General features: G+C 45.1%; 1 protein-coding gene across 1 annotated transcript in view; it reads left to right on the top strand.

The window, feature by feature from the left end:
• wdtc1 (WD and tetratricopeptide repeats 1) overlaps positions 1-16153 on the top strand; it is a 38519-nt gene that overhangs the window by 986 nt on the left and 21380 nt on the right. The window contains exons 2-4 of the mRNA XM_078423017.1: positions 14428-14607; positions 14843-14926; positions 15459-15505. Of these exons, the coding sequence (XP_078279143.1) occupies positions 14560-14607; positions 14843-14926; positions 15459-15505 (179 nt within the window). The 5' untranslated portion in view covers positions 14428-14559. The remainder of the gene's footprint in view (positions 1-14427; positions 14608-14842; positions 14927-15458; positions 15506-16153) is intronic.

Raw genomic sequence — 16153 nt, 5'->3', positions numbered from 1 at the left:
GATGTTAGCTTTGCCATCATCCTCCTCTCTCCCACCACCTACACTGAGTCGAGGGGGCAACCCAGGACAGAGCCTGCCTTCCTGACCAGCTTGTCGAGTCGCTTACCTTCCGCCGCTGAGATGCTGCTGCTCCAGCAGACCACTCCATAGAAAATGGCCGATGCAACCACCGTGTTGTAGAAGGTCCTTCGGAGTGCCCCCTGCACTCCAAAGGACCTGAGTCTCCTTAGCAGATAAAGTCGGCTCTGGCCCTTTCTGTATAGCGCATCGGTGTTTTCAGTCCAGTCCAGTTAATTGTTGAGGTAGACACCCAGGTACTTATAGGAATCCACCCTCTCGATGTCCATTCCCTGGATGTTCACTGGTGTCGGGGGGACCTGGCTGCGCCTGCGGAAATCTACCACCATCTCCCTGGTTTTCCCCGCGTTGATCCGGAGGCAGTTCCGCTGGCACGAGTCCATAAACTCCTTGATCGGTTCTCTGCACGCTCTGTCCTCGTCGCCCATGATGAGGCCGACGATGGCAGAGTCGTCAGAACTTCTGTAGATAGGAGTCTGCAGAGCTGTGCCTGAAGTCCGCAGTGTAAAGGGTGAACAAGAATGGAGCTAGCACAGTTCCCTGCGGAACCCCAGTGCTGCAGACCACCCTGTCCAAGACCAGGTCCTTTTTCCTCACATACTGTGGTCGGTTGGTGAGGTAGTCCAGAATCCAGGATGTGAGTTGATGATCCACTCCTGTGCGTTCCAACTTGCCCCCCAGAAGCCCCGGCTGGATGGTGTTGAATGCACTGGAGAAATCAAAGAATATGATTCTCACAGCACTATCCAGCTTCTCCAGGTGTGAAAGAGCTCTGTTCCGTAAGTAGATGATGGCGTCCTCCACCCCGATGCGAGTCTGGTAGACGAACTGCAGCGGATCCATTGTTGGTCTCACCAGGGGGCGGAGTTGGGCGAGGATCAGATGCTCCAGTGTCTTCATCAGGTGCGATGTCAGTGCCACCGGTCTGTAGCTGTTGAGTTCCTTCGGATGCGGCGTATTTGGTACCGGTACCACGCAGGATGTTTTCCACAGTTGTGGAACTCTTCCCAGTTTCAGGCTCAGATTGAAGACATGCTCCACTATTCCGCACAGCTGGTCTGCACAGGACTTGCGGAGCCTCGAGCTGATGCCGTCCGGACCAGCCGCCTTCCTTGCATTGATCTTCCTGAGCCCATTTCTCACCTGGTCTGTGGAGAAAGACAGATTGGAGCACAGGGGCTGGGTGCTCAAGAGTGTGAGAAGAGGAGGGGGTGTGGGGATGGTGGGGTTGGGGCAGGAGAAGCAGAAGCAGTGGGTGGGAGTGGAGGTGGGACAGCGTTCTGGACGTGCAGACAAGGGCCACTTCTGATGTCAGTGACTGGTCTTCACGGTGTCACTGTCCTATGTATTATAGTCAGTCTCTCCTCCTTATTAACAGCATTTGCCCCTCTTCCCTAATACACGCACGTCCTTGTTGGCACACTTTACCAACTGGAGTGTATGTTGTACCATTGTTTATCCTTGCCAACCACCATTTTGCCATCTATCATGGGGAAAGGCAGGTTATAAAGGGCACAAAAAGTGAAGCTACACCCCACTTTGTACTTCAGAGAATAAGGGAAAGGGGTTGTACAAGGTCAACTGGAATGCTGACACTATCTTGGAACAGAAGTCTATCTCAGATACAGTCTAAAGAGGAGAAGGAAAGAATGTCTTTTTTTTGCTCGTTTTTCTGGAAACGGGCCATTAGCCACATCTACTGGCCTTTGAAAAGGTGATGATCCCACTGGTGAACATACCCTCACAATGGTAGTGGGAAGTAAGTTTCAGAGACAAAGAACGAACAGTAAAATGTTTCCAAGTGAGGTGCAATTTAGAGGGAAACTTATAGAAGTTGTTGTTCTTATGTGCCTATTGTGTGGGTTTGGGAGGAGCCTTCAGAGTAGCCTAGATGAGTAATTATAGTGCAATACATAGTACGATCTGCAGTCACAGCACAAAGCAGTAGAGAATGAATGAATATTTATTGTGCAGGCTGAGTACCAGTGTCGACCAGAATGGTGTTCAGCTGCTGGCATGCTGGAGCTGCGTTCATCCAGTCAAGTAGAGACTAGACCATCACATTTCTAACGAATGTCATGTAAATGGTGGAAATGTTTTAGAGTGTCAGGAAAAGAGTACTATCCGCTGACCTGCTCTTGAAGCTACAGTATTTATGCGGTTGAACCAGTTGAGTTTCTGTCCAGTGGTAACATTCCTCACCCCTGCCTCCAAATTACAAGATATTGATAGAGTGAGACTCTGTAATGGTGATGCCATTGAATGTCATGTGTTAGCTTGGTGGTAAATTTCTGCTTCATCAAAGAAGATCAATGGCACCTGTCAGTCAATTCCCCAATGTGTCTCGATCTTTCTGCATGTAAGCATGGACTATTCATTTACCAAAGAGGTGTAAATAAAATGGAATATTTCCTCTTCTGACCTTATCGAAGAAACGAGCTTGCTGGTGAAGCAGCTGAGTATGGTAGACCAGTGAAGAACTCCTAGAGAGTGGGTCAGGCTGACACTCTTACTTATATCCAGAATTCAGTCCTTGATCTATATTTGGACCAAGGTTGTGATGAGGTTTGAAGGCAAACTGTTCAATGCTACAGTGACTAGGTTATTGGCGAGTAACACTATCAACAACTTTCACTACATTGATAATGTTTGTGCTAGTTGTACTTTGCCTAGTTTTTCTGATAAAGACATGGCATGTCAATTTTCCACATCGGCAATTCGATACAAGTGTAAGTATATAGGACCGGTCCAACAACGGTGGTGTCGGTGGTCAATTTAAAGATGGTGTCGAACTGTGTCTGGGTACATAGTCATGAGTATAGAGTTAAGAGAGCAGGGGGCTGAGCACACAGTCCTGGGGTGCTCCTGTGCTGATGTTGCCTTGTCACATCGCATTTGCTTTGCCGCATACTTTTAGCTGTTTCTTAATATATTGTACGGATAATGTGAATCAGCTTGAGATTGGATAAACAGAAGAATAAGGGGTGTACCAGGTGATGGGGATTGTGTGGGTAGAAGATGGATGCATCTAAGTGGGTATAAATGAGTGAATTTATAGGTGCTGTTGTTTTTGCTTGGGATAACAGCAAATAAAAATGCAAGTAAGAGATCCTGTCTGGAAATCAACAGGAACTTGGAACTAAATTAGAAAAACACCACCTCAAACTTCAAAGTCTCTGAGTTATTATGAAATACATCTTTTAAACTTTTATACAGGTTGAGATAAGACAGGCTAAGAAAACTAGTGAATTAAATCTATGTTCAGTGTTCTTTCTGTAACAATGTGTCCTAGAATCATCAAGGGGACAGACCGTGTTAAATTTTGACTGGCGTATGATTTTTTTTATATGAACAGTTGTATAAAAGCAACCAAAGTGTGATTGCATTTAATACCAGGATCCATGATAATTTTGCCTTCGTTTTTTTTTTTAACGTGTCCTCACCTCCTTGGTCAACCATAGCAAGTGTAGAGTAATTCCAAATCACAAATCCCTTTTTGAGCACCTTCCACCATTCACCTAACATCTTACTATTAACTGATCTTCCATGGACAATCTCTGATGCGAGTCCAACTTAGAATCTAGAATGCTAGAACTAGTTAGCGAGCTTGTTGTGCAAGGCCCTTTGGGCAACAGTGACCATAATATGGTGGAATTCTGCATGAGGATGGAGAGTGACACGGTTAATTCAGAGACTAGGGTCCTGAACTTGAATAAAGGAGACTTTGAAGGTATGAGATGGGAATTGGCTAGGATAGACTGGCAAATTATACTTAAAGGGTTGGCAGTGGAGATGCAATTGCAAAGATTTAAAGACCACATGGATGAACTCCAGAAATTGTTCATCCCTGTCTGGCGAAAAAATAAAACTATGAAGGCGGCTCAACCGTGGCTGACGAGGGAAGTCAAGGATAGTGTTAAATCCAAGGAAGAGGCATATAAATTGGCCAGAAGAAACGGCAAACCAGAGAACTGGGAGATATTTAGAACTCAACAGAGGAGGACAAAGGGGTTAATTAAAAGGAGGAAAAAAGAGCACGAAAGAAAGCTTTCCGGGGATATAAAAACTGACTGTAAAAGTTTCTTTAGGTATGTAGAAAGGAAAAGATTAGTGAAGATGAATGTAGGTCCCTTAAAGTCAGAGACAGGTGAATTTATAATGGGAAACGAGGAAATGGCTTAACAGTTAAACGAGTACTTTGGTTCTGTCTTCACAAAGGAACACACAAACAATCTCCAGGAAATACTCGGGGACCGAGAATCTAATGGGAGGGAGGAAGTGAAGGGAATCCACATTAGTCAGAAAATGGTGTTAGGTAAACTGTTGGGACTCAAGGCAGATAAATTCCCAGGGCCTAATGGTCTGCATCCCAGAATACTCAAGGAGGTGGCCCTAGAAACCGTGGATGCATTGATGATCATTTTCCAGTGTTCTCTCGACTCTGGATCAGTTCCTGTGGACTGGAGGATAGCCAATGTACCTCCACCTTTTAAGAAAGGAGGGAGAGAGAAAACGGGGAATTATAGACCAGTTAGTCTTACATCGGTAGTGGGGAGGATGCTGGAGTCGATTATTAAAGATGTTATAGCAGCACCTTTGGAAAGCAGTGACGGGGTCGGTCCAAGTCAGCATGGATTTGTGAAGGGGAAATCATGCTTGACTAATCTTTTGGAATTTTTTGAGGATGTAACAAGTAGAATGGATTACAGAGAGCCAGTGAATGTGGTGTATCTGGACTTTCAGAAAGCCTTTGACAAGGTCTCACACAAGAGATTAGTGTGCAAAATTAGAGCACATGGTATTGGGGGTAGGGTATTGACATGGATAGAGAACTGGTTGGCAGACATGAGGCAAAGAGTAGGAATTAACAGGTCCTTTTCAGAACGACAGGCAGTGACTCGTGCGGTGCCGCAAGGCTCGGTGCTGGGACCCCAGTTGTTTACAATATATATTAACGATTTAGACAAGGGAATTAAATGTAAAATCTCTTAAGTTTGCGGATGACACAAAGCTGGGTGGCAGTGTGAGATGCAAGGAGGATGCAATGAGGCTGCAGGGTTGCTTGGATAGGTTGGGTGAGTGGGCAGAAGCATGGCAGATGCATAGAAACATAGAAAATAGGTGCAGGAGTAGGCCATTCGGCCCTTCGAGCCTGCACCGCCATTCAATATGATCATGGCTGATCATTCAGCTCAGTAGCCTGTACCTGCCTTCTCTCCATACCCCCTGATCCCTTTAGCAAAAAGGGCCACATCTAACTCCCTCTTAAATATAGCCAATGAACTGGCCTCAACTACCTTCTGTGGCAGAGAATTCCACAGACTCACCACTCTCTGTGTGAAGAAATGTTTTCTCATCTCGGTCCTAAAAGACTTCCCCCTTATCCTTAAGCTGTGACCCCTGGTTCTGGACTCCCCCAACATCGGGAACAATTTTCCCGCATCTAGCCTCTCCAACCCCTTAAGAATTTTATATGTTTCTATAAGATCCCCCCTCAGTCTTCTAAATTCCAGCGAGTACATATGTAAGTCCCGCCATCCCAGGGATCAATCTGGTGAACCTTCTCTGTACTCCCTCTAAGGCAAGAACGTCTTTCCTCAGGTTAGGAGACCAAAACTGCACACAATACTCCAGGTGCGGTCTCACCAAGGCCCTGTACAACTGCAGCAGAACCTCCCTGCTCCTAAACTCAAATCCTCTTGCTATGAATGCCAACATACCATTCGCTTTCTTCACTGCCTGCTGCACCTGCATGCTTGCTTTCAATGACTGGTGCACCATGACACCCAGGTCACGTTGCATCTCCCCTTCTCCCAATCGGTCACCATTCAGGTAATACTCTGCTTTCCTGTTCTTGCCGCCAAAGTGGATAACCTCACATTTATCCACATTATATTGAATCTGCCATGCATTTGCCCACTCGCCTAATCTATCCAAGTCACTCTGCAGCCTCCTAGCATCCTCCTCGCAGCTAACACTGCCACCCAGCTTCGTGTCATCCGCAAACTTAGAGATGTTGCATTCAATTCCCTCGTCCAAATCATTAATATACACTAAATAACTGGGGTCCCAGCACTGAGCCTTGCGGTACCCCACTAGTCACTGCCTGCCAAAGGACCCGTTTATTCCTATTCTTTGCTTCCTGTCTGCCAACCAATTTTCTATCCACCTCAACACTGAACCCTCAATACCGTGTGCAGTATAATAATGTGGATAAATGTGAGGTTATCCACTTTGGTGGCAATAACAGGAAGGCAGATTATTATCTGAATGGTAACAGAATAGGGGAAGGGGAGGTGCAACGTGACCCGGGTGTGCTTGTACATCAGTCACTGAAAGTAAGCATGCAGGTACAGCAGGCAGTGAAGAAAGCTAATGGGATGTTGGCCATCATTGCGAGAGGATTTGAGTTTAGGAGCAAGGAGATCTATTGCAATTGTACAGGGCCCTGGTGAGACCGCACCTGGAGTATTGTGTGCAATTTTGGTCTCCTAATTTCAGGAAGGACATTATTGCCATTGAGGGAGTGCCACGTAGGTTCACCAGGTTAATTCCTGGGATTGCGGGACTGACATATGATGAAAGAAAAGGTCGACTGGGCTTGTATTCGCTGGAATTTAGAAGGATGAGAGGGGATCTTATAGAAACATAAAATGCGGAGCATTTGGATAGCAGTAACAGGATCGTTCCGAGTCAGCATGGATTTACGAAGGGGAAATCATGGTTGACTAATCTACTGGAATTTTTTGAGGATGTAACTAGGAAAATTGACAGGGGAGAGCCGGTGGATGTGGTGTACCTCGACTTTCAGAAAGCCTTCGACAAGGTCCCACATAGGAGATTGGTGGGCAAAATTAGAGCACATGGTATTGGAGGTAGGGTACTGACATGGATAGAAAGTTGGTTGACAGACAGAAAGCAAAGAGTGGGGATAAATGGGTCCCTTTCAGAATGGCAGGCAGTGACTAGTGGGGTACCGCAAGGCTCGGTGTTGGGACCGCAGCTATTTACAATATACATCAATGACTTGGATGAACGGATTAAAAGTACCATTAGCAAATTTGCAGATGATACAAAGCTGGGTGGCAGTGTGAACTGTGAGGAAGATGCTACGAGATTGCAGGGTGACTTGGACAGGTTGTGTCGAGTGGGCGGATGCTTGGCAGATGCAGTTTAATCATATCATCATCATATATATACAGCCGGAAACAGGCCTTTTCGGCCTTCCAAGTCCGTGCCGCCCAGTGATCCCCGTACATTAACACTATCCTACACCCACTAGGGACAATTTTTACATTTACCCAGCCAATTAACCTACATACCTGTACGTCTTTGGAGTGTGGGAGGAAACCGAAGATCTCGGAGAAAACCCACGCAGGTCACGGGGAGAACGTACAAACTCCTTACAGTGCAGCAACCGTAGTCAGGATCGAACCTGAGTCTCCGGCGCTGCATTCGCTGTAAAGCAGCAACTCTACCGCTGCGCTACCGTGCCGCCACAGTGTGGATAAGTGTGAGGTTATCCACTTTGGTGGTAAGAATAGGAAGGCAGATTATTATCTGAATGGTGTCAAGTTAGGAAAAGGGGACGTACAACGTGATCTGGGTGTCCTAGTGCATCAGTCACTGAAAGGAAGCATGCAGGTACAGCAGGCAGTGAAGAAAGCCAATGGAATGTTGGCCTTCATAACAAGAGGAGTTGAGTATAGTAGCAAAGAGGTCCTTCTGCAGTTGTACAGGGCCCTAGTGAGACCGCACCTGGAGTACTGTGTGCAGTTTTGGTCTCCAAATTTGAGGAAGGATATTTTTGCTATTGAGGACGTGCAGCGTAGGTTTACTAGGTTAATTCCCGGAATGGCGGGACTGTCATATGTTGAAAGACTGGAGCGACTAGGCGTGTATACACTGGAATTTAGAAGGATGAGAGGGGATCTTATCGAAACGTATAAGATTATTAAGGGGTTGGACACATTAGAGGCAGGAAACATGTTCCCAATGTTGGGGGAGTCCAGAACCAGGGGCCACAGTTTAAGAATAAGGGGTAGGCCATTTAGAACAGAGATGAGGAAAAACATTTTCAGTCAGAGAGTTGTGAATCTGTGGAATTCTCTGCCTCAGAAGGCAGTGGAGGCCAATTCTCTGAATACATTCAAGAGAGAGCTAGATAGAGCTCTTAAGGATAGCGGAGTCAGGGGGTATGGGGAGAAAGCAGGAACGGGGTACTGATGGAGAATGATCAGCCATGATCGCATTGAATGGCGGTGCTGGCTCGAAGGGCCGAATGGCCTACTCCTGCACCTATTGTCTATAAAATTCTTGGAGGATTGGACAGGGTAGATGCAGGAAAAATGTTCCCAATGTTGGGGCAGTCCAGAACCCGAGGTCACAGTTTAAGAATAAGGAGTAGGCCATTTAGAACTGAGTTGAGGAAAAACTTTTTAACCCAGAGAGTTGTGAATCTATGGAATTCTCTGCCACAGAAGGCAGTGGAAGCCATTTCACTGGATGTTTTCAAGAGAGAGTTAGATTTAACTCTCAGGGCTAAGGGAATCAAGGGATATGGGGAAAAAGCCGGAACGGGGTACTGATTTTGGATGATCAGCCATGATCATATTGAATGGCGGTGCTGGCTCGAAGGGCCAAATGGCCTACTCCTGCACCTATTTTTTATGGAAAAGATACACAGTATCTTGGCAAATAACAGCAGAAGCTAAGAAAATATAGTAGAAACTACAAAAAAGAAATATGCAACAAACACTTGGACGTCATCTTAATGCTTTTACAATTTTATTAGGAAAATGAGAATGTTCAGGACCAACATATGTCTCTTGAAAATGTGTAACAGTGATAATGTAAATGAAAAATAAGTAGAAGGCATGTTGCATACTTAGTTAACAGAGCAGCACATTGGCACAGCAGGTCGAGCTGCAGTCTCCCAGTACCAGAGACATGCCTGTCCCGCTGAGTTACTCCAGCATTTTGCGTCTACCTTCGATTTAAACCAGCATCTACAGTTCTTTCCTACCCAAGACCGATCCTGAGCTCGGGTGCTGTCGGATGTGGAATTTGCACATTTTCCCTGTGACTGAGTGAGTTTCCTCTGGGTGCTCTGGTTTCTTTCCACATCCTAAAGATGTGCTATTTGTAGGCTAATTGGCCTTTGTAAGATTGCCCCTGGTGTGTAGAGAGTGGATGTGAACATAGGATAACATGGGACCAGTGTGAATGGGGTTGACATGGACTGGGTGAGCTGAAGAACCTGTTTCTATGCTGTATCAATCAATCAATTTACATTATTATTCACAGTCGAAGATAACGTGGTGCATCCCTAGGAGATAGATACTAGCCTGGCCAGGGACTCGACAAGGATAATGTAATCAAACCAATAGTAATGAAGAAAATTAAAGCATGAGTAACAGATCTTTAGGACCTTTGAAAAATACTGTTGATTTAAAGGAAGGAGGCAAGAGATTTTTTTCAGATATGTAACAATATTCTATTTAACTTTTCTTGAATTGCTTTGGATTGAAATATGGTCATGCCAAAGTGTATTTTAAGAAAGTCAAGATAGGGAAACCGATAAATTGTTCTTCAAAATGTTTAAAAATATGCAAAATTGGATATCTGTGAAAAATGAAAATAAAGACAGGTCAGGCCGCATCTGTGGAGAGAGAAATGGAATTAATATTTCAGATTGATGACCTTTTTCTAAAACTGGAAAAACAAGAAAGCAAGCGTGTTTTAAATTACAGAGTGGGGAGGAGTAGAGAGAGGGTGGGGACCTAGATTGTCCAGGTGTTGGAAATGCTGTTGATCCTGTAAAAGACTGGGTAATAAATATTTGTAAATCACATCTGACAAGGGAAGTCAAGGACAGCATAAAAATAAAAGAGAAGTACAACATAGCAAAGAAGAGTGGGAAGCCAGAGGATTGGGGCTCTTTTAAAGAGCAACAAAAGTTAACTAAAAAGGCAATACGGGGAGAAAAGATGAGGTACGAGGGTAAGCTAGCCAATAATATAAAGGAGGATAGTAAAAGCTTTTTTACGTATGTGAAGAGGAAAAAAATAGTCAAGGCAAATGTGGGTCCCTTGAAGACAGAAGCAGGGGAATTTATTATGGGGAACAAGGACGAGTTGAACCGGTACTTTGGATCTGTCTTCACTAAGGAAGATACAAACAATCTCCCATATGTTCTAGTGGGCAGAGATGCTAGTGTGATGGAGGAACTGAAGGAAATTTACATTAGGCAGGAAATGGTGTTGGGTAGACTGATGGGACTGAAGGCTGATAAATCCCCAGGGCCTGATGGTCTGCATCCCAGGGTACTTAAGGAGGTGGCGCTAGAAATTGTTCTATAGATTCAGGATCAGTTCCTGTGGATTGGAGGGTAGCTAATGTTATCCCACTTTTTAAGAAAGGAGGGAGAGAGTAAATGGGAAATTATAGACCAGTTAGTCTGACATCAGTGGTGGGGAAGATGCTGGAGTCAATTATAAAAGACGAAATTGCAGAGCATTTGGATAGCAGTAACAGGATCGTTCCAAGTCAGCATGGATTTACGAAGGGGAAATCATGCTTGACTAATCTTCTGGAATTTTTTGAGGATGTAACTAGGATAATTGACAGGGGAGAGCCAGTGGATGTGGTGTACCTCGACTTTCAGAAAGCCTTCGACAAGGTCCCACATAGGAGATTAGTGGGCAAAATTAGAGCATGGTACTGCGGGTAGGGTACTGACATGGATAGAAAATTGGTTGACAGACAGAAAGCAAAGAGTGGGGATAAATGGGTCCCTTTCAGAATGGCAGGCAGTGACTAGTGCGGTACCGCAAGGCTCGGTGCTGGGAGTTGAGTATAGGAGCAAAGAGGTCCTTCTGCATTTGTACAGGGCCCTAGTGAGACCGCACCTGGAGTACTGTGTGCAGTTTTGGTCTCCAAATTTGAGGAAGGATATTCGTGCTATTGAGGGCGTGCAGCCTAGTTTTACTAGCTTAATTACCGGAATGGCGGGACTGTCGTATGTTGAAAGACTGGAGCGACTCGGCTTGTATACACTGGAATTTAGAAGGATGAGAGTGGATCTTATCGAAACATATAAGATTATTAAGGGGTTGGACACGTTAGAGGCAGGAAACATGTTCCCAATGTTGGGAGAGTCCAGAACCAGGGGTCACAGTTTAAGAATAAGGGGTAGGCCATTTAGAACGGAGATGAGGAAAAACTTTTTCAGTCAGAGAGTTGTGAATCTGTGGAATTCTCTGCCTCAGAAGGCAGTGGAGGCCAATTCTCTGAATGCATTCAACAGAGAGCTAGATAGAGCTCTTAAGGATAGCAGAGTCAGGGGGTATGGGGAGAAGGCAGGAACGGGATACTGATTGAGAATTATCAGCCATGATCACATTGGCGGTGCTGGCTCGAAGGGCCGAATGGCCTACTCCTGCACCTATTGTCTATTGAACCTCAAAGAAGACATAGGGAAGAGGTGGGCATGTGATGTTTCGTGATCTATGATCTTGCAGAATGAGGAAACCTGCTCAAGGAGCTAAATACCTTTTTGCGCTTTCCCTAAATTTTATTTAGTTTAGTTTTAAAGCGTCCCTTCCACCCACTGACTCCGAGCCGACCATTGATCACCCTTACACTAGTTTTATGTTATCCCACTGTCGCTACTGACACACTAGGGGCAATTTACAAAAGCAAATTGACCTATTTGCACATCTTTGGAATGTGGAAGAAAACCCACGTGGTCACAGGCAGAACATAAACTCCACACACTCAGCACACAAAGTCAGGATAAAACCCGGGACTCTGGCACTGTGAGGCAGCAGCTCTACTGTTGCACCACTGTGCCGCCCTTTTGTTCTGATTGCTGTTGCTGCAACCCTACTTTCCCGTCCAGCACTTTTTTCTCTTTTACTATCTACTATTTACAAAAATTGCAGCAGGATCTTGATGGGTTGGGCAGGTGGGCTGAGGAATAGTTGATGGAATTTAATACCGAGAATTGTGAGATGTTGCAGTTTGGGAAGTCTAACATGGGCAAGACCTTCACAGTGAATGGTAGGGCTCTGGGGAGTTTGGTAGAGCACAGGGATCTAGGATTGCAGGTACATAGTTCCTTGAAAGTGGTGTCACAGTTAGATAGGGTGATCAAAACAGCTTCCGGCACATTGGCCTTCGTCAGTCAGATTATTGAAGTCTAAAGAAGGGTTTCGACCCGAAACATCATCTATACCTTTTCTCCAAAAATGCTGCCTGCCCCGCTGAGTTACTCCAGCATCTTGTGTCTACCTATTTATAAAAGTTGGGAAGTCATGATGCACTTATATAAGACGTTGTTGAGACCACATTTAGAGTATTACTAGACCAAATGGACCCGCTGGGCCCAAACCTCTCCTGCATTGGTGCAGCACCCTCTCCTTCCCCCCTCCCCACTTCCCCTCTCCATCCCCCTCAACCCCCCTCCCTCCCTCCCCCTCCTCCCTCCCGAGGAGATAGATTTAAACTTTAAAATATGAATAACTTGAAAAAAATAACACCGATTTCAATAAAACTACTTGCTTTACCATTAAAGCGACGACGGTGAGTCAGGTGGGCCTAAAATTGTCACACTATCGTGTACCGTTTCTGTAGTTCGATCACAAATAAACAAACAAACTAGTTTTAGTATATAGATGTTCAGTTTTGGTCACCATGTTCTACGAAAGATGTTGTTAAGCTGGAAAGGATGCAGAGAAGATTTACAGGAATGTTGCCAGGACACAAGGCCCTGAGCTCTTGGGAAAGGTTGAGCAGGCCAGAGCTGGGAGGGCATTGGAGGGCAGGAGGATGAGGGGTTATCTTATGGAGATGTACAAAATCATGAGAGGAATAAATTGGGTAGACACACTGTCTTTTTCCCAGTTTAGGGGAATTGAGAACCGGAGGACATAGGTTTAAGGTGAGTGGAGGAAATATTTCATACGAACCTGAGGGGTAACCAGACTTCCCAACCCTTCCGAATTTTGCCGAAAGTTTCCGCATTCTTCTTTAATTTCCGCCATTCCGATTTCACCTCACATTTTTCTGCAAAACACATGCCTTGCCGCTCGCCCTCACCCGGCCTCGCCTTTCTGCGCAGTGTGAGGCCCATTGATGTTGAGAGGAGATGGGGTGGGTGAATTGGGGGGGGGGGGTCAGGGTGCGGGGGATTTGGGGTGGGGAAGTGGAGGTGGGGGGGAGGGGAGTAGGGGTGAGGGGTCAGGGTAGAATGGGAGTGGGGGGGAGGGGGTGTGGAGGTAGGAAAGGGGTGGGGGTAGAGTGGGAGTAGGTGTGAGGGGAGGGGAGTGGGAGGTTGGGGGGGACATGGACCATTGTGATTTGCTGTTGAAGACCAGTGGAGCAAGTATGTCTTCAATGAAATTAGTTTTATGCAGTGTTAAATGAAACTCTTTCTTCATAACATAGTCATACATTTTATGACCATTGTTCTTTTATTCAACACCAAGATAATTGGGATGTGTAAAGAAAAAGCAAAATAGAAAAAACAAAACAAAAAAAAATTATTTGTGTTTTAAATAACCTTCAATAACCTTTCTATAAATAGCAGAATATACTCATAGGCCTGACATTGCACATGTAGTCCAAGAACTACAGACTGTTGGAAATAATAGTCGTTTTTCACATGAATGTAGCGCAACGCGTACGTGCATTTGGCGTGCATTTTTTTTTGCTGAAAAGTTGCATTACGCGCCATATTATGAATTTTGATGTAAAATTCTGAATTTTGGACATCAAAATTATGAATTTGTAAAATCAAATGTTGGGAGGTCTGGGTAACTTTTTTACAGGTGGGTGATTGGAACGGGCTGCCGGAGGAGGTAGTTGAGGCAGGTACTATTGCAATGGTTAAGAAACATTTTGACAGATAAATGGATAGGATAGGTTTAGAGGTATATGGGCCAAACAGGCAGATGGGACTAGTGTAGATGGGTCATGTTGGTCAGCGTGGACAATTTGGGCCAAAGGGCCTGTTCCCGCGCTCTATGCCTCTATCTCCCAACCACCGGTCTGTCTGACCTCTCGCCACCCTCCCAGTCACCCTGATAACTCCTTGCAGCGTGCCCTTCCCACCATCTGCAGAGAGTCTCTCCTCTGCCCCACACTCCAATTCCAGATGCCTTCTGCAGTCACCCCTCTGCTTCCAGGTCATCCATCCACCATCTCTCTTTTTGGCCCTTGTCACCCTTTGGGCCTGTTTTTGCTGCTGATTGGTAGCAGATTTTATTGTGATCATAAGGACACTATACAATCGAATTGTTTTAGCAAAAATGGATGTGTTATTTTGGTTCTCTGCTGTCTTTTCAGATTCCAATGTTGCGTGTTGTTCCTTTCTGGGATTAAATGCAGGCAGTTTCTTTATTTCTGCTCTCTATGAAGCCTGGTGGTGAGCTACAGTACGGTGAGATTGTTCATCTGTGAAGTTCCACCTGAAAAACAATGGAGCTGTTTAATATAACCAGAGACATCACCCAACGGCAGATAAAGGTACAAAATATATTGATGTATTTTCCAATTCAGGTGCTGGCATATAAATGCTCTCCAAAGGGGTGCTAGAAGCCTGGGTGGACGAGTCGGCTGTGTGCTGCTGGGTACTGCATGGGTAGGGTTGAGATGACTTGGTATGGTGGTTGAGGGAGGATGCCATTTGGTGTGAGAGGGTGGTGATAAACTCCAGTCTGACCACCTCTCAGTCTTGTGTATTCTACCTTCTTCTCTCTAGGAGCGGAACACTCTGAAGTTTGAGCGTCGATACCATGTCATTGATCCGTTCATCAAGCGATTGGGCCTGGAGTGTGAGCTTGAGGTGAGACAACTTGAGCCTCTGTATCTTAAGCCCTAAAGACACCTTAATCAATAATTACTGCCTGCCACCTAAATACCCCTGTAATGTGAGTGATTTGGCCTTGGACGATGGTGCTTATGGCAACTCTATCAGGAGCCAGACAGTTAATTACTTTTCTGCTGTTTCCTTGGACAAGTGTATGTTTTTCAAGCACCTATCCAATCCACTTTTGAAAGTTCTTACTGAATCTATGAATCCCTTTCTACCTTCAATTTAGTCAGCACATTTCTGACCATAATTTGCTGCTTCAAAATAAAATACTATCATTCCTCCGATTCATTCAATCTTAAATCACTAGACCCCTTAAATCTCTAGTTTCGGGTCATAGAAATGATTTCTCACAGTATTCTTTCCAAGGTCCGTATAAGTTTTAAGCGCCTGGAGGGGAACATCGTCAGCAGTATTCATAATTGTTGTAAATAACTGTTTTGGGAGGTTGCTGCATTGTGGCACCTGTTTAATATTTAAACTGCTCTCACATTTTGTCTCACAGGGTCACTCTGGCTGTGTGAACTGTCTGGAATGGAATGAAAAGGGCGAGTAAGTGATGCTGCTCATTTCTTTACTCTTCCTTGGCCACCGCCAAACCACATCACTTCTTCTCTTCCCCCACCCCACCATCCCCATTCGTGGCATGTCCACCTCATTATCAGTTTGGCCTTGCAACATATCTTTTTCACACAACTTTATTGCTGTTCATCTTCCACACATTCTAAACATGTGTTTCCTCCCTCCATCCAGTCACAGTGATTCTCATCCAATATTCATTATCCAATGCACCAACCATGTGCATCTTCCTCCAGAAAAGTACATTTCTCCCTGCTTTCCTCTGTACATCACTGGACCTAGTGTTGCTGCGTCCAGACTCGGGAACAGCTTCTTCCTTGCTGTCATCAGACTTCTGAAAGATCCTTCCATGAGCTAGGGTACAGTCCTGATCTTTCAACCTACCTCATTGCGGAAATTGGAACTATTATGCCATAATGCTGAAAAACATTTTTCTGCACTTTGGTATTTTTTCCTCTTCACTCTACCTGTTTTACTTGTCTATGGCTTGATTGCATTCATGTATAGTATTATTTGATTTGATAGCACACCACCAACAGCTTTTCACTGTATCTCGGTACACGTGACAATAACCCATCAATACTGGAGTACGGCTGCTTACAACATTTTGTTGTCTTCACT

Source organism: Rhinoraja longicauda, chromosome 27, assembly GCF_053455715.1.
Source record: "Rhinoraja longicauda isolate Sanriku21f chromosome 27, sRhiLon1.1, whole genome shotgun sequence".
NCBI lineage: Eukaryota > Metazoa > Chordata > Chondrichthyes > Rajiformes > Arhynchobatidae > Rhinoraja > Rhinoraja longicauda.
This window is presented reverse-complemented; position numbering and strand designations above follow the sequence as displayed.